The sequence below is a fragment of the Bombus pyrosoma genome, linkage group LG9 (assembly GCF_014825855.1).
Source record: "Bombus pyrosoma isolate SC7728 linkage group LG9, ASM1482585v1, whole genome shotgun sequence".
Taxonomy (NCBI): Eukaryota; Metazoa; Arthropoda; class Insecta; order Hymenoptera; family Apidae; genus Bombus; species Bombus pyrosoma.
The window spans coordinates 8,443,654-8,470,064 of NC_057778.1; the positions used below are offsets into that span (position 1 = coordinate 8,443,654).

At 40.5% G+C, this 26,411-nt stretch overlaps 2 protein-coding genes across 19 annotated transcripts in view; one reads left to right on the top strand and one right to left on the bottom strand.

Moving 5' to 3' along the window:
• Positions 1-20,818, bottom strand: LOC122571022 (1-phosphatidylinositol 4,5-bisphosphate phosphodiesterase-like). 10 transcript variants are annotated; one of them, XM_043734168.1, is made up of 20 exons: positions 11,769-20,818; positions 7,508-7,562; positions 6,640-6,789; positions 5,845-6,073; positions 5,638-5,697; positions 5,131-5,268; positions 4,806-4,885; positions 4,348-4,483; positions 4,165-4,265; positions 3,894-4,060; positions 3,538-3,748; positions 3,211-3,469; positions 2,708-2,908; positions 2,164-2,598; positions 1,879-2,085; positions 1,439-1,811; positions 1,224-1,376; positions 981-1,158; positions 447-897; positions 1-357 (listed from the first exon to the last, which is right to left on the bottom strand). In XM_043734168.1, exons 4-20 carry the CDS (start codon positions 6,013-6,015, stop codon positions 289-291), a joined length of 3,390 nt encoding a protein of 1,129 aa, XP_043590103.1. In that variant the 5' UTR covers positions 6,016-6,073; positions 6,640-6,789; positions 7,508-7,562; positions 11,769-20,818; the 3' UTR covers positions 1-288. The 10 variants fall into 10 exon arrangements, with proteins under 10 accessions (XP_043590103.1, XP_043590108.1, XP_043590107.1 ...); XM_043734173.1 differs by lacking the exon at positions 6,640-6,789 and having other exon boundaries at positions 2,164-2,321; positions 2,394-2,598; positions 2,714-2,908; positions 11,769-19,812; XM_043734172.1 differs by lacking the exon at positions 6,640-6,789 and having other exon boundaries at positions 2,164-2,321; positions 2,394-2,598; positions 11,769-19,795.
• The window catches only part of LOC122571024, a 20,349-nt gene continuing 2,185 nt past the window's right edge, over positions 8,248-26,411 (top strand). For 2 of the 9 annotated variants that reach the window (XM_043734185.1, XM_043734187.1), the window contains exons 1-7: positions 8,858-9,073; positions 11,024-11,211; positions 23,395-23,693; positions 23,799-24,363; positions 24,501-24,751; positions 25,060-25,223; positions 25,437-25,978. In XM_043734185.1, the coding sequence (XP_043590120.1) occupies positions 23,682-23,693; positions 23,799-24,363; positions 24,501-24,751; positions 25,060-25,223; positions 25,437-25,978 (1,534 nt within the window). In that variant the 5' untranslated portion in view covers positions 8,858-9,073; positions 11,024-11,211; positions 23,395-23,681. The other 7 variants (XM_043734179.1, XM_043734188.1, XM_043734180.1 and 4 more) reach the window with 6 other exon arrangements.

The following is a 26,411-nucleotide window of genomic DNA, read 5'->3' on the forward strand; positions in this document are numbered from 1 at the left end:
TAGATCATTTTAGTTTTTATTGACTCCCTTATTTAGTCTAGGTACTTGCTCGTGCGACGACGGAGAGTATGAAGTTACAAGATGTTTCTCTTATAAAAAAATATTCAGGAGAATGAACTAGAGTACGAATAACGCGGTTTGTCTGTTGCTTCCGGTTCTCAGGATACCGAGAACGATAGCTAACGAGGCTTGATCCCAATTCCAGTTGTAATTAACGTTAAGAGCGGATTCTCCGAATGCAGCAGCACCTCAACTTTTTCCCAACTTTCTTAGTCAATCTATCGGCCATCACACGTAGCATTCAGTTTTAGGACCCAACTCGTATTCCATTTCCTCGTTGTTGTACATATCCATAACCTAAAACACGTTATTCAAATACATGCAATGTCACAATTTATGCGATGGCATCTTCTGGACTAGTACAACGCAAAAGATATTTCATTTACCGCATTCATGTCTTTCTGCAATTCCTCCAGTTGCTTTTCATGAATGAGTTTCAACTTCTCTTTTTCCCTATTTTGTATCAGTTGTGCGATTCTTCTCTCTTCCATAAATTTTTTCGTGTTGTTCTGCTGTTTTTCCCTAAGCCGACCCTCCTTGATTCCCCGAGTCTTCAACGTTTTATCGTTCATCACTTCCCTCATACTTTCTACCGAGAGTCTCGCTTGTCTCGCGTTCATCTCTTTGATCTCGCGCTCGTGTCGCGCCGTGAGTTGCTTTTGCTGGACCAATTGAGCAGCCACGCACAATTTTCGCAAGCTATTCCGTCGTTCCTCCAGATGAGAACGTACCAGGTCACGTTCCTCGCGTCGTTGCCTATCCGCCAATCGAGACCATTGAACAGTTTGTTCGGAAACCTCGCGACGAACGGTCGGGTCTCTCGAAAGTTCCGCTTTGCTATTAAAACAAGAAACAAAGAAAACGAAGAAAGCTGAATCTCTCGTCCGAACGTGCCCGGTAGCGCTAAGAATTGCTCATACTTTTTTCCTTTGATGATCTTCTCTATCGCGGCACAGTGTTGCTTCTGGACGGCGAGTTTCTCTTTCTGGTGCCTCTTCTTCAGGGATTCCAATTCCTTTTGCTGTTTCCTCAGTACTTTTTGGTATCCCTTTTCTTGTCGCAACAATTCCACCGTTATGGGGTTGAATTTCATTTCCTCTGAGAGAAAAAAAATCGAGCCTGTAGATACGTGTGTTCAAATGTGGATCGTCTGAGTCGTTTACCTCGCGGTTTAGGTACTTCGCGGTGATGAGCAGGCATGGAATCAGAATGTCCTTTACTGTCGCTCTCTTCTATTCCAAGGCCACGCATTTTATTTTGCGATGCATTTTCAGGTTTCTTGTAGGCCCGCGGTGCCGTGAGCGCGTCCATAAATCCTGTGAAATTAAACTCGAATGAAATCACCTGGCCAACGACCGAGGGCGTCATCGAAGCTCACCTTCGTAGCCATCCGGTACGTAAATCTTGATCTCGATATTACAGAACAGCATTGGCAAGGACATGGGAAAGTTTGCCTCGGTTCGTAGAGATATATGTCGATATCCTGATTGTAGACCGTCTAATGGGACGATCCTTTGACCTAGCAGCTTGCCGTTGGATTCGTCGTAAACCGCGAATCGCAAGGCTGCTAAATCGGGAAGGACGACTTTTCGAAAGAGAAAAGGTTCTTCATTGTACACGGGATTCAGGCCATTCGCTGGAACTACTCTTGTCCGGAATTCTTTACGAATTGTATCTGTCGGTAGACCGTACATTTCTACCTCCACGTACGTTCCGACCTTCTTATCGGATAAAAATTGACCCGCGATTACCTGCGAACACGAACGCATATTACCAGGAATGTTTTCGTATTACAATACGAATGGAATGGCGAAATACCTGGACGCTACATTGTGTAGCTATTACACCATCTACGGGGCTCTCCGCGAAAGGATCGAAACTTCTATCGGCTCGTCTCATGAAATCCGGTTTCAGTAGATAACCAGAGGAACCGTTATACTCGAATTTTCCCTGATTCAACTGCATCGGCAAGTCCGCGGTTTGGAAATTTAACGACACCATTTGACAGCCAGCGTTCCAGAAGACCTATTTTCAATGATCGATCGTTGGGACGATACGTGAAAAGGCCATCTGTGTTCGCGATCTATTTGTTGCAAAAATTACCTGTGGCATATAATTCGATGAATCCGCTCGAGTGCCTTTCGGATAAATGCGGCTCATTTGACGCTTGTTATAATTGACGAACTCGATGGCTTGCGTCTTCAAGTAATTCAGGCCAGCGGTTTCCGCGAAGGAAGACATATTGTGATGAATATTCTTTTCTGTACAAGAGGGCACGTACATCAATCTTTTCTCTCTTTTAAGCGCGTTACTGAGGGAAAGCTTTGCCTTACGTTCGGCAATATCGAAGCCCGGGAATTTTATAGGTTGAGCATAGTTGACCATAGAGGATAACCATGGGTGAACATTTGTTGTACTTCCGGTATACGGCTGAACCACCGCTAATTCCAGCGTGTCGCCCAAACCTGTGCTAGAACTAGATTGTTGTTGATTACCAGTCGTCGACGACGCCACGGACTCAGCTGTCGAGACCTCTTCCTGAAAAATAAACGATTTTTCTTTCGGTAAACTATTTCGTTCGACTCGACGTAGAAGGAGGATGTTACAAGTTACATGTTGATAATTTTGCCAAGGTTGTTAAAATTACCTTTACCGATTGTTGCTCGACGACCGCTGCCACAGACGGCGGCGCGCTCGCATCTTCTTTGACCTCGTCCTCGATGACAAATTGACCTTGCCGAAATAATTCCAACTCGTGCTTCTCCACCTCGGGTTTCAAACGTTTATTCTTTATAAGAATTTTACGTTTGAGCATGCTGGGCGGTGGTAGGGGCATCCCTGGTTCTAGCTGTTTTATCAAACCATATATCAATATATAATATCTCTTTCTGGTTCCGTATCTGATCTTGCGCGTGTAGTTTCCATCTCTTAAAACATGCCTATGTAATTTAATCACGAGTACTCGAACATATTGTATCGAGCAGCAGAGATAACCTCCGATAACGATGAATGGGAGCGCGTTATTCTTGTCTATCGATAGAATTCACGATTTCGATTGACGTATTTAATTCTCTATCACGAGATTCGATGAAACATTTCACCGTCGAAGGAACTATCGCAAGACGTTGGAGACCGACGAGCAAAACTCACGGGAAATTCTTTGAGAGGCTCCTTGAGAAGCAGGTCTCCTAGAATTTCGTCGCAGTACTTCGCCAGTTTGTATTGTTGCTTCTTGCTGCAGTGGTTTTCGAAGCTAAGAATGACCGGATATTCCGACGTGACGAACGCAGTGTCCCGAACTGCGTAAATAACATCTCTGAAGAGAATGTCCGTGCACATAGCTTTGCCGTGTGTAATTATCGGTTCCTCGTCCTCTCCTTTGCCATCCCAACAATCCAATTCGACGCACCTTCGAGAGCAACAACGCTACGTTCCAATATATCTGGATAGGGCAACTTTTACTCTCGTTAACCTTACCTACAACCAGCTAACAACACTTGTCTGTACATCTCAACGCTGCTTTTGCCACCAAATTGTCGACCACTCAGATACGTATTGTGACTCGAGTTAATGTAGTAATGGGCCAATGGTTGGTCCATATCCATGTAGACGTCCAGCCTGTCCAAGAAAACAGGCGCGTTCTCATCGGACATCAGATACCTTATAAAACCATCTTTCGTCATCGTTTCTGAAAGGACGTGATTGCTTCTGAAAGGATGCCATTTCGCGGGTACAAACTAACTCGAACACGTAGCCGATCGACGATTGAAATTTAGCGGAGAAGGCCACGAAATTTGGAAAGCAAGATATTACGCATTGAGTAAAAATCTTACTTTGATTTCGCGCTATTTCGTTTTGTTCGTAATCGTTTATAATCTCTGACGCCCTCTTCTCGTCGTACAGCGGATATAAGATCTCGTTCAAAGTTGGATCCCGTTGCTTCTCGTTTAGAAACGTGACCAGTTGTTCCAAATTGATTGTGTCCGCTTTGCCCTGGGTGCTGAGAATATTCAATGCAAATAAACCATCGTTTCTGCGTATATTAACGAATCAATCTCGAATAGCGGAAATATGACGTACGAAAATTATACTTCCTGCACTTACATGGATTGAAACAATTCCTCTATGTCATTCCTCGGGCAAATTTTGTGGTAGAGCGCATAGAATGCGTCGAAAGTGAAATCCTCTGGCTCGATGACATCGTTCTACGAAGTCGTAATCAGTGTTTTAATAAACGTACCACAGGATTTTCAGCACGCTGTGTGCAAGTAATTTATTCGTAAATACCTTCCCGCTAGATAGGCCTAAATCGGCGAGGCACTGATAAACAAGCTTTTCCGTTTTTCCGGATGCGAAAGTTCTTGCGACCACTTTCACCGGAACTTTTCCATTTGGATCGATCAACATTCTAAGCCGCATCCAGCTGGAACATGGCAAGGAAGGCTTTACTTTTCAACGATGTTCCGCATAACTTTCTCGTTTATATTCGAAAAAGCACGAAATCACGAAACGTTTTCTTTTCCCGAAGTAAGAATATCTCGCGTTTACACTCTCTTACGCAATGCAAGTTTCAACATGCAAAGTCGGATATAACAAAAGTTTTCACGGTGGAACTTGGGGTGGAAAAGTCTAAAATCAATATCGGGAATAAATAGTCTGCCACCGGAAATTGTTCCTGGCTAATTATTTCATAGCGATCATATTTACGATCAATTGTGTAGGTGTAATTGCATTAGTAAACTCACTGTTTCTTCAAGCACGTAAGCGGGCAAACGTTGTTGGCTTTCACGTTGTGCGTAATCGATCGTACGCCATCCAGCCATATCTGTCATAGGACACAGCAAACACGTGGGCTTATTGATTATGATAATAATTGCTTAACCAATGGATTGGAAAGTTTTTTTTTCATGATCGATTTAAATACGCCCTTTTTTTTCTAATTTGACGAATGTCGCGCAGAGTAATCTTATCACTACCAAGTATTCGATAATTTACAGGTCGATTTACTTCGTTTACTAATTTTTCAGAAGAATGATCAAACAGACGAGATTATATATCGAGTAAATTTACCTTAGCCGTCGCTGGATCCGGACAGACGACATGTTGGTAATTAATATTGGTATAATCTACGCCTGAACAGATGGTTAAACATTTCTCCTCTAACTGCTCTCCGTGTTTCGTGAGAAGCTTGTCGTACAATTTTGGATCCTGAATAAAATTAAAGAATCGTCTTCAAATAGTTTACTCGGTCTGGGGTTTAAATAAAATATCAAAAAACAAAAAAAGAAAGAAATAAACGTGTATATCGTCGATCGAGTATCCAATTGTTGTTTTTTCTTAAGAGGACGTCGTATCAAATGTGTTTCCACGTGGAACACCCCAAATATCGAAATATCAAAACACTTGTAAACCCTAGAAATGAAACGCAAACGTTCGCACCACTAGTGCATCGATTGTTACATGCAGTTGCACTCGTCAAATAAATTTTTAAAGATCCAGATATGCTACAGTTTCTTTTCTCTTTTTTTTTTTTTTTCTCATAACATTCGCGTTGCTCAAAGGGAAAGACATTCTTACCTTTGGTAATCCACCGGCGCGTATATCGCTCACTTGGCACAATTCTATCACATCTCCGTCCTATACATGAAATAAAACATGAATCACTGGAATAATTAGATAATATACTCGCATTTCAATTGTCTATACGACACGTTGCAACGAAAGAGATACAGTCTCTTTTCAGGAGGACGCTGAGAATCGGATATAAAAGGAAAGTGCACTCACCTTTCCTTCGCTTTGCCAATAGATAAAAAACCCATATTCATCGACCTTAAACATGCAGTTTAATTCGAGCTCCGTGTTGTCCTTTTCCTCTGACCACCGATCGAACACGCATCCCTGACGAAGCGCTAGCGGTACCTCGATCTGCCAATTGAACTCGAACCTTTTCGTCATCTTTTTTGCACCAATTTGACCGTGTCAAGTCGCACACACGTCAGGTTTCGTCCAATTCCTATTAACGGTTTAAACAGTTTTATCAAATAATTCTGAAATTGTGACACGGCTTATCACCATGCTGCGTTTCATTCGTTTGCAAGCCTCGAAAGAAAGATTTCCCGATCGTATCTACTCGCAAGAGATAAAACACTTTTCGAGTGTAACAGATCTATAGATTTTGTTCATCCAACGTAATTATTAAATTACTATTAAGTTCGTCTAACCACGTGGACTTCTGTATGAAGTTTCCTGAAATTACTAATCGCGGTAACGAACTGCAAGATCCGCCGTGTCGTTTCCATCGCACTAGCTCATTACCGATTCCGAAAGGTTACGAAAGCTTCCAAAGATTACGAAAGTCGGCCGCGCGCCGTGGAATACGAAACGATCTGTGCGGTTACTCTTTGATGCTGTTCATTTATTTAAAACGTGCGGCATTACACACGGAGCGCCAATCGATACGTTGGTTCGATTAACTCGCGTATACGTAGCGTGCCCCTTGCCTTAATAGTATTCTCCCAACCTCAATTGAGTGTTAACCTCCGAGAGAATGAACGCAATACGTGCTTTGGCCCCTTTTACCTGCATCAAAATCCAATTAAACGTTGATCTGGTTACGGGAAGCTCCGTTCAACGTGAAACATCCAACGTTAGTTGGCTTTCTAATGGCGAAATCTCATTGGATAGGGAATCATCTTTGCGGACAAATCGAGCATCGCGACACCGCAAAATCTACGAGAACATCAGTTTTGTTACTATCGGCTTCGGAAACACGATTCATGGCAACTTTAACGGTATTTTCTCAGCTTCGAATGCTGGCTGCTCTCTCCAGGGACAGAGTTAACCGAATTTCTCAACCCATTTTTCTTGTATGTACATTGGAAAACTTGCATCTTATGCATTTATATTACCAGCATCTGTTCGGAAACGTCTTCTTTGTTCTTCTCACGATGGGAGATGAAATACGATCGGATCGGTCGAACCGATAGCTAGGATAGAGGATGTTAGATCGTTTAGCAAAGGCCATTCGAAATGGACCGCTTTTGAAATCACGGCACAGGTTACGCTACATAACCGTGAGGTTTTCTGTTTTTTCGAACGGTCGATATTGTATCGAAGCGCAAAGGATTTACTGGCATCGTTGCACTGATTGACCTTTATTCCCTGGCTACAAAGTAGGACGAACCATAGACAGAAACGGCTAGGTGAAAATAGAACGATACTAGAATACACCACGGCCTCTGTATCAGGAAATGTATCCTGAACGATTGGCTATGTTTCACGAGTTCAGAGATGGCTCTTATTATCTTCTAGGTGATTAAAATTCATGTTTGCTAGCACCCGGGCGATACAAAAGAACCCGTTGTAAATGGATACTAAAGTTTTATCTTTTGTGGACGACATCGAAGCACGGAACAAACAACGCAATAAGACGATATAGATCACTTACGACGTTAAGAACGTTTCTTCCTGGCTGGCTTGCACATCTTAGTTTCCTGCTACACCTACGACAAGAAAAATCGAATAAATTTGGTAAATGCAGTTTCGCACATCTCAAGGAAAGAGTCAAAGTCTAAGATTCTATACATAGCAATCGGTATACAAATTGATTTCGCGGAACTTTATAATCAAACTTTGGTGGATATTTCACGCCGCTGTCAAACATCGTTTTTCTTCAACTGTTACCCTGTTTCCGGTCAATACAAAGCTGTGCATGTTCCATTCGATCTTTGATACATCAGATTCTTGGAAACGTGCGAAGTATTTATGGACGAAAGTTGAACTAACATCGCCCGATACTAAATTGAATGCAATATACGATATCCCATCTGAATTTTAGTTTTGCCTGAGAGGAGAAAAATCGCAGGTGGTATGTTCGGTACTTACTATCCATAAAGCGATGCAATGCTTAACGATATATCGAGATTTACTATTGCTAGTATATTGTCGCATAAAACTCCGATGTTGACGTTGAATGTTACAGAAACGCAGTGCTAACGAAGTGCAATTAATAAAACGTTTATCGTTCGTGCAAGTCTGACTATCATTCGGTAACTGGATTTATCATTCGCGAACAAGAAAGGTCGAGCACCTATCAATGTCTCTATCGTCTACGGATATCCCGCCCCGTTTTATCGAACATTATCTTAATTGACGCAAAAGGAAGTTTTGTAAAAGTCAGCTAATGACGTCTGGCATTTATATTGAGTACTATGCGTGCAAAAATGCCTTCGCGATTCGTTTGTATATTATTCCTCCGTAGCTCTGTGTTCGTTTAAAAATAAAGCTGAACTCTAAATCTCTAGACATTCTTTACATACCTCTAAGAAGAAGAAACAATGACTGTGTACGATGGAACCAAACGTGAGTACAACAAAGACCGGCGAAACACAAAAGAAAATAAAAGCGAAGAAGACCGTAAGGAAACGTAACTAAATATCCGCGAGTGTTCGAATTTTCAGAACGTTCTCTAGCCTGACTCTACTTGGAATAAAAACGATATGATTGACTATAAATATTCAAAGAAAGGCCAAAGCTGGTGCTGGTTTCTGTCAATATCGTTAGAGGAATAACACTTACTCATATATTCATCGTCACATCGTTAGTCATTAATTATACTTTTAAAAAACATTGAACGTTTCGTAATTGCAATGTAATTTCTAAGAACTAGTAATTCATCGAAGATATAATTGACGAAACTCGAAGAAATTACGCGAGTCGATACAGCGAATTCGTTCGTATAGTTATAGTCGTAGTTGTTTTATTTTATTTCCCCCACGCTCGACTCACCACTACACGGTATACCTCTGTATAAACCGGTTGTAGTACATATATACGGAGACGGTGCGTAAACAGAGGAGCGTTACGAAAATAATGTAGGAGTGCGGCTCGTGCCGGGCTTCTTTTCCTTGGCACGATGAAAACGTTTCTGGCGCCTGACAGTAAACGAATTCCAAGCAAGGGGCAGATGTAACGTAGTATCATAAGCGCGCGATTCTCTTCAGTTTACTTAATGGTAAGTGGTGATCGAGTATTTTGGTCGTGGAAGCGGAAGAACGTAGAATGCCGTAATATCTTGGTGCCTTTGTTGATAGTCTACGATAGGCATTGCTGAAACGGCCGATCGTAAAACTCCATAGTAACTTTTTCATTGTATTTGATTAACGTATCATTTACAGGTTTAAACATTCAACTACGCGCAAGCCTGTTAACTCTAATAATCCCATTCTTCCGATAATACCAAGTCCATCGTTCAGTTTTAAGTGTATTTAAAAGATAATGAGCAAACACGATTAAAGTCATTCAAGACGAAGGAAACTTCGACCTTCTGTGGAGTGAAGTGGTATTGCTGATATAAATAACGTTGTTTTATTACAATCTGCGAGTGTTAATTTTAAGAGGCGCACGAACGAAAGCCATTAAACGAGTTATGTATCGCGCGAGCAATCTCGTTGAATCATGAAAGATCCAAGTTATGTGCGTTACACGCTTATGCAATATCACGTAACGCCTTCACCCTGAACTCGCGCACGCTGAATGAAATTATTGTACGATAAAAGCTTCCTGAGAATGAATAGAAATCGGAAGCAACAGACTAGACGCGTGTGTTCTATCAGTTTGATGTTTCCTCGGCTTCATCCCTCGGCTTCTCACGGCAGGCTTTTAAAACACGGCATTATCTTTGAACTAGCCATTACATGTTACGTACACACGTTCGTAAATACAAGGCAAACGTTTGCACTTTGATAAGTGGAACATGGTGAAAAAATATTTGCACAGCCGATGAATACCGGTGTTACTTGAATTTGGAGCATAGGCGATTACACGGAGAATGGCCAGCGAGAATTTCTTCACGCCCCAGATTAATCGACAAGTGGCCGTGGTTCAATTACCGCTTGTGGATCGGTAATTACATAACTTCCGGTGAAGGATGAGTTGAGCAGGCGCGACATTGACCGCTCAATCGCTTAATACGTTGGCCGGTCTCCTCAAGAAGAATGGAAATAAATGAGGGTCATGACCCGTATTGAGCGAGAGTAATGGAAGAGATCTCGCGATTCTTTCAGCCTTCAATTCCAACTATTTCGCAGTTTATCCGTTGTAGACGCTGGTATCTCATAAACTCATCAGCACATAGTTCTAATTTAGTTATTTCGGCGTAGAAAATGTATGATTCATCGGCAAGTTATTGCGAAGTTTAAGGGCCTTGTGAAATTTCGAATTTTTTCCTCGTAAAGTTATTATATAATTATTTACAAGTTGTAGGACCTTTAATCGTCTATAGTCTACGTCAACGATGCTACGCGTTTGTGTTTCGTTAACAAGTACGGTCGATATCACGTGGATATTTATAAACCAAACACTTCCGAACAATAGAATAAAAGACCTCGATGAACCATGACGCGATTATCTGCGAAAAGAACGCGAAGCTGAGGTATCGGTCACGACGAAGATATCCGCGAAGGACGGCAATTACATTTCCTCGCGCCTAACAAGCGTAATATCCGAAGCGGCTATTTTCTATGCTCGTGTAAAGCCCAATCCCCTCCAGCGAGAAGGTCAGAAGTCAGGAAAAAAGGAGCAGGAAGGGAGAGAGAAGCAGATAAAGTGCTTGATGGTGGGTGACAAGCTAATATCGAGGATGGTAAGGTGGCCGAAGGGACCGACTAGGAGGCAATATCTTGTAATGGATGTGATGTTTCTCGGAAAACTCATTCCATGGAAGGTTGTGCATTTGCCTAACCATTTCTCTACCACGCTTCTGATTCCCTTGACCTCGAAAATCCCTCCGGAGATCTACAATCAGGGTCGTGCGAGTCCTTGCCGTTTTTCCTCTTTTACATTCTTACCTAACGTCTTATCGTACGTTGGTCGCACGACGCAGCTATCAATTAGCAAATCGTGCACTCGTCACGCTTGCCACTTGCTACGATACGTTTATCTGGCTATGTGTTTTACTTTCTAGGAATGTGCGCTCACGAAGCAAGTCACAAGCGAAACGCACGGAACGTAATGCTCGTGGGTCAACACGCATGAGCGGTACGTAAACGCACGGGGAAGACAAACAGAAGCAGGACCGATGGCGAAGAGAAGGAGGAAGGGAGACAGAGGAGCGTTCAGATGAAGACAGCAATAGGAAACGAGAGAGATGAGGTGATTAGAAACAAAAAAAAAAAAAGAAAAGAAAAGGAAAAGCAGAAAGAAAAGAAAGTATATAGTTCGAGATAACTGGCGGTTGACGAACGCGCGTGTATCCCGTAAATAACGCTCTGTGTTAGCGGTTATCCAATTGACAAAATCCCGTTTATTGCGACAACGTTTCAATTACGTCTCGAGCGAAATGAACGAAACGAGTCGATCGAATCGTATACAGCTTCCATACGAATTCAACACGTTCGTTCGCTCGGAAATCGAATACACATCTAGGTCTGTGAATCGCCAATTACGTCTATGCCACGTTCGACGATTCTCTAACATCTGATTCTACATAAATTTATAAAACGTCGACCGATAGTTTATACGGTTAGCAAGCGTCCAAGGTTCCGGATGAAACGCAATGTGCCTGTGACGTGCAGTAACCATGAACGGTCGTGTACGATGTCGAGCGCGCGCACACACATATACAGAGGCGCGCGCGCGCGCGCCTGTTCACAATCACACATGGGCGTACTATGCCGTGAACGAAATTTCTGTAAGGTGTCTTGCCTTACCGTGTGCGAAATTACCGGCTGACTGATGGCAACAGTCCCATGGCGATTCGATTACATTCTATCACGATTCTCGTCTTGCGCCGGTCTGCACACTCGAGTGCCCACGCACTCGACTTCTCTACTCACGAAAAAATAAAAAAAAAAACGAACGAACTTTACAGAAGAAGCGCGCGTTTCTTCGACTCGACACTGAACGCCTTTCAGGCGCGGCGGAAGAAACTGACGGTGCGACACCGTCTGTTGACGGGCAAGCCACTAGCCTGGCTCGATACCGTCCTTTTCTCCTGCGCGCATGTGCCGCCGTGACACAGCTTGCCGCTCTGTCTTCGCTTTTACTCGGTTAGTAAAAACGGTACCTGCCTTTCGAATTGCACAGCAACTATTTCGTGCAATAAATTGTCACGAAATGAAATGAAAGCAGCGATTCCGCTGGTATCGCATTACGCCCAAGAAATATTCCATTTCGTTGCTACTGTTATCACATCGCTGAATACGTAAATGCATTTGCGTCAGAGTAGGAATGGTGTGATTCTACTTCGAGACGGGGCAACTGAAATCGTGAAATACGTTTGAATGGAAACACTTTTCGAAATGTATGTAGAATCTGCGCGTGAATAACGATTGGTTAAAGTCTGAATATTTGTATAATTCTAATTGGAAAGCGAGAAAACATACAAGTTGGTTTTTTTTTGGAAAATTAATATTCGAAATTATTTGAAATCGAATAAGCTTCTTATTTAATTTCATGGATTTTTGCGTTCGGATTCGGGCCACGGTTAATCAGAATTAGGATCTCTGTGTATAAAGATCTTGCGGTTTTACGGATCAAGTAATTTTTCTTATTATCAAAATTGAATAGCGTTATATAAATTTGTAAGGCTACGGTGAAACATTCGCTCGGGCGCGAAAAATCTTCACATTATATATTCTACGTTTCTATAATATCCTCGAATATATTCCAGCAAATAATGGGAGTGTGAATCAGAGGATATAAATATCTTTCTGGTGAATAGAACGAAGACAGCTATCTATACCTGGAGACGGATCATATGTAAATATACCTGCCACTCTGATCTACAGCCACTGTAACAGAAATAAAATAGGAATGCGTTGTATTAGCCAAGTATCTGGAGAGAAAGATCAAAAGCTTACTTTTCACCTTCTCTTTTGTCACTGATAATGGTCGTTGATAAAAAACGAAACGTTGCTTTCTCAATTACGCGTTTAGAAGCATATTCTTCAAGCAGTAGCATCCAAAAATATGCGTAATTGTTACGAGACAATTAGTTAACCAATTATACGCGTGTCTCGTTTTTCCATTCAATTATGACGATCGGTCGTCGTATCTCGATCCGGCATTCCTTCTTCTTTCATTGCGGATTATGTATACAGTTATCGGGAAAGTTGACATCTGGAATAGCAATTTTAATTCATTAACAAAGCTAAAACTTGCTACTTGTGCTGGAACGACGTAACTTTGTTCGTTCAAACGAAAATCTGTTTACTGGAGAAACTAACTTCGCGTTTCCTAATTTTTTGACGTGCAACAGAATGCTTCGACGTGCTTCGTCGTGTACCTTAATAGAACGGGAAACTTTGTTACTAAAACCTTTTAGCCCTATATACGAAACTATGCTTAATCCTCGTTACCTAGTAGCGAGTCAAAGTTGTATCGAATCGCATCGAGTTAAGACGACGAGACGCGATGGATAAACCGACGAAAGGTGAAAAGCAATTACAACGGTTATCGGGCGAGTGTACGCTGGAAAACGACGAAAACCCGCAATTGCTGCTGGATAACATCGGCGCGCTCTCTGTGAAGCTTGGCTCGAGTAAACGTCGGTATTCGGTATCAGAAATCAGGCGTCGATAAGAACGAATTCACGTGAATTATGAAACGAGATATCGTATCAGCGCGGTAACGACGAGAAATGTCCAATGTAATATCGATCGCTTCGTATACGAAGATGAATGGACTTGGCTTTACGATTCGTATTGGTTTGGTCGACCGAAAGTCCCTTTGATCGCTGTGGACGATGACGTCGAGGAATCTTTTACTTGCCCGTTCCCACTTTAGAGGTCGATACAGGTTCGAACAATTTCTTTCGATGGACCGTTCCTATTTGTCCGGGAAGAGTCCATACGTCGAATAGAATGACAAATCACCTTCTTTGCACGTTTTGATCAATATGTCTCTTATCGATGCGTTTGTTTGCTGTACGACTGGCTAGTAATCAGTTTCTTAGTCACACAGAAATCTCATGCAACGAAGCTAACTACGAGAAACGGTCGCAGTCTTGAGAAATAAACCAATGTTAGATAGCAGCTTTTTCCTGTGGAGGATATACCTTTTCCTGCGGAGGAAGTGCGTTCAAGTGCAGTGTTCGCAATCCCAGAGAGAATTAAACGGCAGAACGACTCAATAATGTTTTTATACGGCGTCTAAATAACTTACCACAGCTTGTAAGACAATTCTCTCGTAATTCATTTTTCCGTACAGACATCGTGTATCGATGTTACTCGGTTAATCTCGAAGCAAACGAACGATTTAGGCACTCTAGGAATTCGCGATAACTCAGAAACGTTTTCGCGTAAATCTGAATCCGCTTTTCAACTGTAGGAAATTTCTCTCCCGAACAATAGGAATCTCACGTACGCGCGACCGAATATGCGATCAAGATCCATACGCTCAAGAAACTCCTGTTCTGTGTGACGTGCGCGGTCCGATTAGTATCCTAATAAGATCTTCCTACGTGCTTCGTTAACTTTGCGCGCTGACAAATTTTATTCCGGCTGACGTGGAAACGCGTTTAATCCCGCGAAAGTCGTTGCCATAAAAATTCAGTCGTAGGTCACGACGTATCTCAGAGATGCATGAAAAATGTTGCTATTTAACGCAGGTGTTAGATCATTCCTGCATGAACTCTGTCAGGCACAGGACCAAAGGCAGATGCAAAAAGTGTTCTACCTTTTTCTCATTTTTCACCCATCTTCCCCTGCTTCTCTTTCTTTCCTTCCTTACTTATGCCGAGTTTCCAGCGACATACAGACATGTAGTGTATCGCGTAACGACTGCTTTTCTTCGATATAGCTTGTGATGTGTATGTTTGAAAATATTTATTTATTTAAAGAAAACTTCTTTTACCGCGTGTCTGACAAATTAACCATACTCGTCTTAGGCGAAGAAGAACGTATCGTCTAGAAATACATTTTCCAAGTTTGGAAATATATAGAGGAGTAACCGGTTTTGAAAGAGAGAGTAACATGGAAAGCAAATCGCAGGAGTGAGCATACCATCGGTACCGTTGAGAAATAAGCATGCTTCTTTTTTTAGACAAACCGGCTAACTCGGCAGACCGCAGGGTGTAAGCCCTCGTTTTGAATATGGATGGCAGTTCCCTTTTTCGGTACCGTCTCTCGTTTCTCTCGCTCGCTCGCTCATTCTACTCGTCTCGCCCTCTCTTCCTTCTCGTCTATTTCTCTTAACCCTCATTCCGGCCTCCCCTGCTACAAAATTAACTCGCATTCCGAGTTCCCTTTGATGTTACACAAAGTGTCACTGACCATCGTATATGTTTGCGGTGCAACTGTGCGCATGCATGTATATGTATTAAATTCGGTACACTTGTATTCGCTTACCGGATTAACGATACATTCCTTTATCCATTCTTACACGATTCGTTTACACCTGTGGACGAATCTTCTCAGCCTTAAGCGTTACTTTCAAATGATAAGGAGCAGCGGTTCTTGCCGGTTAACGGTCCTCCGGGGAGTCACAAAGTCCTTACGCACGCAAGTTATTACTATATTATTTGAATAAGAAATATTTAGTACGTGTATTTATTAATTTATTTATTTTTGGTAAATCTCTTCTCTTTTAATCTCAATTTAAAGATTGTCGATGAGCATTTTCTTCATTTGTTAATGCAGTTTCAACCTCCGTGGTTGAAGATATCGTTGAACAGTTTTAAACATACGTATTTGGCACATTACGGATTTTAATTTCGTGTCAAGTCCTGAGGGTCCGTGACAAAAAAATATTATTCAAAGGAGGTCCGTGGTAGACAAAAGAACGTTAACAACCGCTGGTGTAGAGTATGCGCGAGTGACGCGAATTATACGACTACAAAATATGCATGTAGAATTTCGGAGGATTCATACATCCACGCGCGCGCGTGATGCTTGGACGTCGGCATAAAAACGAGCAGAAATGGTTATTTAAGAGATCGAGACGTAAGAGAATTCGCCAAGCTCACATTCGACGATAAGTTTATTCTCGATATGCACATATATTTTACTTTTTGAAACGTTATCAATTTGGCTTGACTTTCGATTCAACAAACAGTATTGTTTGTTTAACCTGTCCGTGTAAGAATCGTAATTTGTAGAGACGCATTGCTGTGACATGTGTCGTCGTGTAACGTGCACGTGTTACATGCATTGCATTGGCATCCGCATGTACATTTCCTCGAGGAACGTGTTTCGGAAAGAGACGAAGCTATTTCGTAATTGCTTTGCTTCCTTGATGACTCGATCCGAGAGTAAAACCAAGTGACCTGCTCATTCCTGATATGAACCAGTGACTTATGTCAGTTACGAGACTTCTGGCAACCTTAGAACTTTCGATTCGATTATTTCTCTGAATACTTTATTAGAAACGTTTCACGTTTCGATCGATCCACACCGCCAATGACCAACTATACTATTTGGTTCAAAATTACCTTTTAATGGAGCCGAGAAGAATAAAAAGTAAAGTACGACGAAATCGGATTGTCCGTGCTCCGCTTGTCTTGAGCTTGACATTAAGTACAGAAGATTGAACGTATTAAGTTCTACACCTCCCAGGCTTTCTACGACACGCGAAATGAGCCTTAGAAAATTATTACTACGTGTAATGAGTCATTTAGACCAGCTACTAACTACTACCATGTAAGTGATGGCGCATTCGTTTAATCATCGGATTTACTGTATTAACTTAATTGCTTTCTTCCTTCATTCTACGGCACAATACCTTCGTTTGTAATTACTAGCATCTTGCAATGGGTCGTTGTAAAGGAAAATGGAAACACTTGTGCAACCGTGACAAAGTAAAAGCATCTCTTTCTTTTAATTTGCTATTTCACCCGAGAACGGGGTCCGAGTAATCGTCCAATTTTTTAAAAAATCGACACGACTGCACGGTATTCGCGATTACTTGTAATTTTTGTCAATCAATTTCAAAGTTAAATCGACAAATTGCGATGGCTGTTCTGCTCGCCGTCCTACTATTTTCATAACGTTACATGCATACCCGTCACTAGCAAATTTAATCTTCGATGAAGACGTATTGTTCGACTCGAATACGAACGAACGAATCGAACTCACAGCAGTTTAACTCTATTGTATCGAATATTATATTACATGCAGCCACGTTTCAGAACAAATCTCTGGCGAATATATTACCATGGTGATTTTATTCAGCTCCCACTATTTTTTCTGTCGTTTCACGCCATCGCGGATGATAATGAAAGATCGGATCGAATGCGTCTTCACCCGCTGCTTTCATCGATATTCGATGTTTTTCTAAAATAGCCCCAAGGGTAAGACGACAGCGTTCGTTTGCGGAATTTAATTCGTTATTAAACGTTAGATATTGCGCAAGCACCTTCGTCGGCTGACGTGTAAGAAAGGCAACGACGCGCACCGTACAGATGTGTAACCGGTAGCTGTTTAAATTGGACGCATACGTGGCACATCATACAGAAATTCGTTCCCCAGAGGCGAAGTTAACAGCGGCGGAGCAACACGGCCCCACAGGAAATTCTCTTACCGAATGGATCATGAGATGCATCTACCACGGACGAACCTCTGATAAACACCGTGAAAATTTTCCCTAACGTTGTCTAAATATTGTCGGATGATTCTTCGGATATCTATCGTTTTTCCATCATTTTGTGATACGGTCCATGGCCTCGATGGAATTTGTCCTGCAGCTGGCCCGTTTACAATTTCATCGTTTGCTATTTATTTTACTAGAAACGTCCCTGTGGAATTTGCACCTATTGAGTAAATGGATGATCGAAATATCGTAGGGCTGAATATGACGCGTGGCTCGACGCGATCAATTTAAATGTGACAAACCATCGTTATGCATACATCTAAAAGGCTAATATCGGGTCGCCCGTGATCAACTAAGTTGGACGAGAAATACGTTCCACGTAATAACTTTTCGCCTATACGAATACGATTGATACGAATTGAAATCACATGCAGGTTAAACTTCCATTTAATTCGATATGCGTAACGTGATTGCAAGTTTTTAGGAATATCGGAAACCAGTTTGCGTGACCGCAACGGATTAAGAAAATATATAAATGGAAAAACTTTTTGCTACACAAACTTCTCTCTTCGTTTTCTTTATTTTCATCGTTTTAACTTTCGTACTACGATGCTGCTATATAATGGCGCAGACACCGTGCAATTTTATCCTCAAGTCTGTCGCGTCTTCTGCTCGACATCCTCGTTCTATTACTTTTATGAATACGTCCTCCTCTATTTCATTAAAATTTTAACCTGCCCGCGCCTTTCATTTTAACATTCCCATTATCACATCTTCGAGTTTCTTGAAATTCCAGGTTCGATCTTCGCCCGTTCGAATTCCAGTCGGTTTTGGATTAAGCAAATTGCTCGCTATTTAAATTTCCAACGCTTCTTTCTTGTTTTGTAAGGAATATGCTTTCAAGTAAGCTTGTCAATATCGTGAACGAAGATGAATCGCCCTGTCGAATATGTCGCGAAAGACGTCGATAAAAATTTTTAAAAGGAAGGATCGATGATCAATATGGATAACACTTCGCGAATCTTTGCATCGAGTGTAATTAGTCTCATCCAGTTACTGTAAATTCGATTTATTCGCCCGTACGAAAATTTTAGCCGCAAATTTTCTCTGTTCCCGGATGGAACGGTGACGCCTCTCCGAAATTGTGAGAAAATGTAAAAAAATGTCATTCACGAGCAAACGAATTTCACGGTTACATGACCTTATGTCGAGGTGCAGGCATTTTAACGAGCACCTAACATTTTTGGCGATACGTAACCGCGATAAAATTGGTTCGGTTCGCGAAATTGACCAATGTGATCTTCTCACGCGAGTTGCTATAACAAGTAAAAGTTACTCTAACAATTTCGCGAAGAACGTGATCTGCACGCTATATGCAATGCTCTTTCATTAAGTAATTAACTAATCAACCGCGACCGGTATAGCAAAAAGAGCGTTTTCGCTGAACGACAATAGCCATTATTGCTTTTTTCAATAATCGACGGAACATCGATCCCTGAAGGCCACCGGTTGAAACGAACGTGACGACCGCAAAACCGGCTGTTCCTAGTTTGGCGAGGCGATCGAACTTGAACGATCTCGAACTTGTTCCATGAAAATCTAGTAGAGTAGGCGATAAAAAATATGCTACAAATACCTCCTTGGCAACAAATTAATTCCTTTCCTCCTACCTTTCTTCCTGTCTGACGTGTACGGAGTTCTAAGTCCATGCACCTCGAAAGAGGAGAAAATCTAGTTGAAGAATGTACTTGATCTGAGAGCCTTTTTAGCACTTAATGGGGTGTGAGATGAATGTCTCTTTGGCGTCTCAAAGAGAGAGAAAAAAAAAAAAATAGCGAGAACAGTACGCCCATATCTGGCTCAGATGAGCGCGCCAGAATTATATCGAGAAATAAAAAATAAAAAAGTATTCTAGAAATAAAATACCGTATTTACGCGTAAACTCTGGGAATATTTGGACAGCTGTGACACACTGTTGGTTCCCATCGAGCATGAAACACAACCGTGATTTGAAAAAAATATCATAAATGTTACATAAAAAACCGCCAAGATTTTGATATCGGATATAGGACAGACACGTGGTAATCCTACGAGGTACTATAAATAAAAATTACAAGCGATCCATATTTTTATTGCACCAGTGTTGAGAAGTTGAAAAAAGAATTTGAATTTTATTATCCCTTTGTGTAATAGAATCTGAAGAGAGGAAGACTATATTAATTAGTTATTCTTGATTGTGTAATTTATATGACTTTTGAGTAAGAAGATATGTTATAAAGGACGAAGAATTGTACAGGTTGTATTATTTTAATTGATCCAAGCGAATATTTCTTATATACTTATTTCCTATATACCGAACATTTCAAACAAAACTTGTTGTTTCGAGGGGAACGTTTTCTGGTGATTACCAGAATGACACAGAAGACAGATGTCTGTAAATTTCTGCATATCTCAAGGTGATCTCTGTTTTCTTAAATGGAACTACGCATTTTTTCTATACATCGTTCGATGTAGCTTTGGATTGTTTACAAAAAGGTATTAAGACATTTGTATCTGAAAATGCCTAGTTTAAAAGATTTCAGTGTTAATTTCGTCAAACTGTGTGCATGAAAGACAATGGAAACATAAATATGAAAGTTATCTTTCCTTGTCTTTCATACGATAAATTGACAAGATTTAAGCTAAGTTTCCTTTTCAGTTAATCATTCTCTGACCCAAGTACCTTAATACCTTTTCGTAGGAGAATAAAAAATGTGTCGAGTGATGTATAAAAAAAGAAGAAAAGTTCAACACAAACAAAGTAGCAAAGTAGAAACAAAGTCTCATTTGACTCATATTTCCGAATAACCTATAGTTTACGAGATATTTGTATGGATCGATTAGATCGAATCATCCTATGTAACCGATAAATACAGATGAAATGAAACTACAAAAAGGGCAGTAAACATAATGTGAACGCGATAAAATTAATAGAGTCAGGGTGTTGAGTTCGAACGTTGACATTTTAAAATGGAACATGAGAACTATATAAAGATGACGTAAAGTTGGAGAATGCAGTTTTATATGAAAGTAATAAAAACGAGATAACCATCGATATATAAGTACGGCAGATGAATGAAACGATGTAATGTAGGCGTTGATATTTTCAATATCGACTACTCGACATTGGATTAATAACAGCATCGATAACGATTACGAGTTGTAATCCTGCCACTGATTAATTAACGCTACTAAGCTGGATCCTTTCCAGGGAAAATGTTGTTCTACTCATCCACTTAATATCTATCCATGAGAATAGAAAAATGGTTTGGGAGAAATGTCAACAAAAAAATATATGTTTCTTCCGGAGTGTCTAATTTTTCATGTGTATGATTATTGTAGAATACATATCCAGTTGGAACGCCACGTTGAAGTTTTCTATCTATCAATAAAATGGAAACCGAGAAAATCCAAGGAAATTCGAGAGAAACAATATAATAGACTTTTAGAAGCTGATATTACAATTTAACTGAATATTGGTTTTTCAAAGATAGCCACGGTTAGTTAGGTTTAATTGTATGCTGCAACAGTACCAGCTGTTAATTAGCAGGGACAATAGGTTTGTAACAATAAAAGGTTTTTCTCATCGATGATAATGGTCACTCTGATCAACTTTGGTCATGATCAAAGTGAAATTCGCAATTTATTTTGGACGATCACGTTAACTAATGCTAATAATACTTATAATTCTTTCTACTCGGTAATGTTTGGTCTCCTAATATTTATTTGACCTGGATGTTTCAAGGAACTAGGTTAACTTCTTCCTTTTTTGTTGTAGATTAGTTAAATATCATTCATTGGACTCTTCATCGTAACATCAATTGAATGATTTTGTTAGAAATTTTATCAGAAATTTAAAAATTGGTCAAGTAGTAGCTATCCGTAGCATGAAAATTTCTATCTGCGAAGATGTGTATATTTTACGATCCTTTCATAATTTAATAATTTAAAGATTGCTATTACTAATCAAGTCTATTGAATTCCTTTTTACTTTTCCACGAATTTAATTCTACCTATTTGTATCGTAATTTTAGACATGTAATAATAAAAGACTTTCTCTGATATAGCGTGATTATAGAGTGAGAAAATGAGAAAAATTAATCAAACAAACTCGGCCATATTGCAATGAAATGTTCATGTGGTTGCATTCTGAGCGTATTTAATTATCTCGCTTTCATATGATGAAATTCGTAAATAAAAAACAATCGCGCAATTTTAATACGTATATTGAATCGTTTCAAACATCGTTGTGGTTTTAATATCCGTTGCTTTAAACGAACGTAACTCTTCCATTACCTTTTTTACTTGCTTTACTTGCTTTTAACATAAACATCAACGACGTTTAAACAATGAATTTTTGATTATCTTTGAATAAACTTCTACCATCCACGATAATTTGTTATTAACATCTACGATACATCTATCGTTATCTATGAAACACTCGCGTTCGCGTACGACAGATAATCCCATTTACCATTTTTATGATTGACTTTATCAAACGTTATATAATTTTATTATCTTTCTAGAAGATAATCTTTTCCAAAATCCATTTATAATACGATGACAAATATTTGTTTAATCTATTGAAGGGATTTAAAGACTTCCATTTAGATTTCAAATAAATAGCTTTCACTGCTCAGGCAGAAAGTGATTTAAAGTTTTAAAGGAATAAGATTAATTGCATATTCGAAGGTAATATTTGCTAATTTTGGTCGGCGCTTGAATGTCGAAGATAAGAGAAATAGTTTCTCGTCGAATAAAATCCCGACTTAATGCTTTGCAACCTTAGCATTAACGAACTGCAAAGATCGAAGAAGATGTAAGAGGTTTTACTAAGTACGTTCGCCGTTCATCTTCCATAAATTATAGGGCGCGTTACGTACTGTACGTTTCTATAAATGATATTCCCTAATTGCACCGAGATTATTTGCTCGTTCAACGTTACCATTTATAATAATTCATTAATGGATTCTCTCTGAAAATTAACTGAGATTCCTGTGACAAATATTTGGAATGAAAACAATGTCTTGATGAATAAGTACACTCTTGCATCTCGCAAAATGAATTTCCGTAAATTACTTGCAATTTACATTTAATTTTCACTGACACGTTTACACACACAGCGCCGCACATTTGCGCTGAAAATCCACTGCCATTTCGTAATAATAAATATTTAATAGCTAATATTCGAATACACTGAATTAATTGAATCGGGTAACTACACTAATACATTCAAAGCTAACTCATAATCGATTGATCAGTGCCTGAATAGGAATTGATAAAATTATTAGCCTAGCCGGCTAGATGAACGAACAGGATTTATACTTCAAGTTATCGACACTTTTATACGGAATTGAAGGTCGAACATATATGAGTGTGGTCGACATATAATTTTTATTACCATCTCTATTGCCTCTTTAAAAGTCAACGAACGTACACTCGTACACCTTTTATGGTTTTGCTACAAACCTTATAATACCCTTATATCTTACGATTGCGAACTCCTCCGTTTCAAAGCGTTCATCGAAGGTCGAATGGTTCCAGATAAAATGAATGGATGTCGACAATTACTAGGAAAAGTTATGAAACATAAAGCAGAAAGAGGACATTTTACAGCGAGTGTAAATTATCGAGAGCCTAAGGGACGCGTTATTCATTAAACACGTCGTAAAAATGATAAATTTCTTGCTTCTTGGATGAAACAAGCAGCCCGTTCGGATCTTTAATTTTGTTGCAAAGCAAGATACAAAGTTTCACTGAAACTTCTAGGTTTGCCGTTACACGTGTGAAAATATATCAGATTCATTGTATATCTGGCAATGAACCTGTCATAGAAAGAGAAAGGCGTCCATCTACATGATTTACCAGATCCAGTTTCGTACCTGATCTGGAAGACGTACAAAACCAGGAGCAGTGGAAAAGATGCGAGTTACAGCTTTTCTCCCGCTTCCTAACTATATAAGAAAGTTGATGGCAGTGATCGACCGCAGACTATCTTTGCGCGTGGTTATACTTACAATTTTCTTCTCGCACTCCGAAACGTGCAAAAAGATCAAATGAAGAAACTGGTGAGTCGTCTGCTTTTAATACCGATCAGTCGACGTTTAATAACAAATATTAATCAGTGATGACAATATAAATAATCAAAATTACATGTAAATTTATTCCCTCAGATCGTATTCGTGTTGATGGTTGTGGCTGTCACTGCGTATAAGAAAGGAAGAAGATACAGTGACTTGGAAGATTTTCCGCCTTATCAAGAGACTGGTTGGCATCCATCTTCTTCTCACGGGCAACATCATTCATTTCGAGAGCCATCGTTTAAAACGCAATACTACCAATCTTACCGACATCGACCCTATAGACGGGATTTGGATTCTTTTCCGGAGCAACTGTCTCTCAAGGACCGATTGTTGTTGCGAGATTACGAATTACTGAGAAATCGACTATTTTACGATAACAGTTCGTCTTTTAAGAATGCCCCGGACTTCCATAGACAATCATCGGTCTTTACGAATGGAACACCGTTTAGGAATCAACAAAACAAAGATCAGACGGTTTCTGGAAATGAACAGCGACCTGAATATCAAGACGATCGATATTCCTCTTACCGGCAATCTTTCCGCGATGATTTTCGATTTGCGGACCTGTACGATAAACCGATTGACTTTTACAAAGGACAATCGGGACAGCAACAGGTCGATTCAGTTGGTAGAGATTCGGAGTATTTGAAGCATGGTAAGTACTTTAATCGAAAGAAAGGCTGCAATTGATGTCATTTATTAAGAGTTCTTATCGTATCCTTCGAATCAAAGATACTTCGAACAGAGATGTTTGGAAAGTTCGCGTTATAAGAAAAAATTTGTTTGATATAGGTAACCATGGTCTTGGATATGTGTCCGTGCCACCCATTTCGCCGTATGGAAACGCTCTGCCATTGAACGAGGAAGCATCCACGACGATGACACCCTCAATGGCTCCGACAACCACCCACAAACCATGGCAACTGTCTACTGTCTCCTCCGCAACTTCAGCTACCACCCAAGTTCATACATCTACAACTTCCGAGCTGAAAATGGATTCGCACTCGAATACGGCGACAATGCCAACCGTGAAATCCGATACGGTGAGCGAAATATACTTTTCGTACATCATGACATCGTATTCAATTTTAGCGGTACAGCACAGCGCAGTGCCCATTTTAGTAACATTTCCGCCGAGTCTTTCGTTTCTGCTTATACAATTTACCGATCACTTTGCTGGCTCGTTCGTTATTTCTTTGCAACAGTAATAAATGAAGTTTAATCCGACGCTCGAAGAACTTTTAATCAACATTTACAGTAACCTCTTTACAATTTCCCAACTGAATCCGTACGAGCGAAGTAACGACCGCGAATCTTAAAAGGTCCAATGCAAGTTAGTAATTGCTTTCAGCTGGCTGACGTTGCTACCACGAGCGTATCCGCTTCAACGATTTCTACGATACCAGCCTCTATGGTTACCACGAAACAGTCTTCGAACTTGGCTCGTTTACCGACCACCGAAGCTAGCTTGCCTGTCATGGACACGGAATCTCCAATCATATCTTTCGGACGACAGTACGTAATAGCACTGTCAAGATTCGTTACTTGTATGATCGATCGTGATTTCTCCTTCGCCACTATCGTACCGTGTTCAAGGCGTATTTCTGAAACTAACGTTATTAGGACGTCGTAACGACGTCCCACGGAACTTCGAGCTGACATCCTGCACGATTGAATTAGCATTCATTTTTCCGAATTGTATGCATTCTGTTTCTGTTTTTCTTGCAGAACTGTACCTCCAATTGTATTTCAACCGACTACGTTCACTTCACCGACGCCCTATTATTCCTTCAATGAGTTAAAGGACAAGTTCCAGCAGTCCATGCTTGATTATCTGCTATCCCAACAGGCGAAAGGTGGTATCAAAAGTAACGTGCAAATTCTGCCGCTGAACCAAGCACTTCCAGATACGTCGAACAACAGCCTGAACAACAAGATCCCTAGCATGGTATTGAATTACATACTTCCAGAAGAATCAAAGGGCGTTCTGAAGAACAATTTGCAGAGTTCTCTGTTGAGCTATCTGCTGCAGCAGGAATCGAACCATGGTGTACCACCTTTCCAACAATCATCTCTATCGGAAACTGCGAACCATGTTCCATTAACCACGATAGTCGAGAGGCCAACGATGACACTCCCAAGTATACCGATTGCAACATTGTCAGCGGTTTCTCGGCCAATGCAGACGATAAACTACATTCCAATAACGCCGCCAAGAGTGTCTGCTTTCGTGCCTCAAGATTCGTCCGCGTCTTCTGGCCTCTCGTTAGGTATAGCCACTTCATACGAATCGATAAGGTTCAGACCAAATCGTTCTTCGATGACCGAGAGGGACTCGCCCCCAGGGATTCCGTCGTTAAGAGAAATTTAATCTTTCGACTCTTTTATTGCCAGATCCCAGTGCGAAAGAGCCGCGAATCGTGGTCAACTTTATTGGGAAGCCCACTTCCTGTTCGATGCTTTCGCCTCGAGTTCAGTTATAATTCTCAAAATTCCATCCACTCGTTCTCTCTCGTGGGTCTTCAACTTCGATGGATTTCTTTTTATCGCCGGGAAAATAATCCGCATACGAGATAAACGTCCATCTTTTCACTTCTTTGCTATTACATCGCTTTCGGTTAGGCAAGTTTAAAATTAGTTAGCCGTATTTTCCAAGTTACTAAATTCGTAGCGATTCTCTGTACGAGCGTGACAAGCGATGTA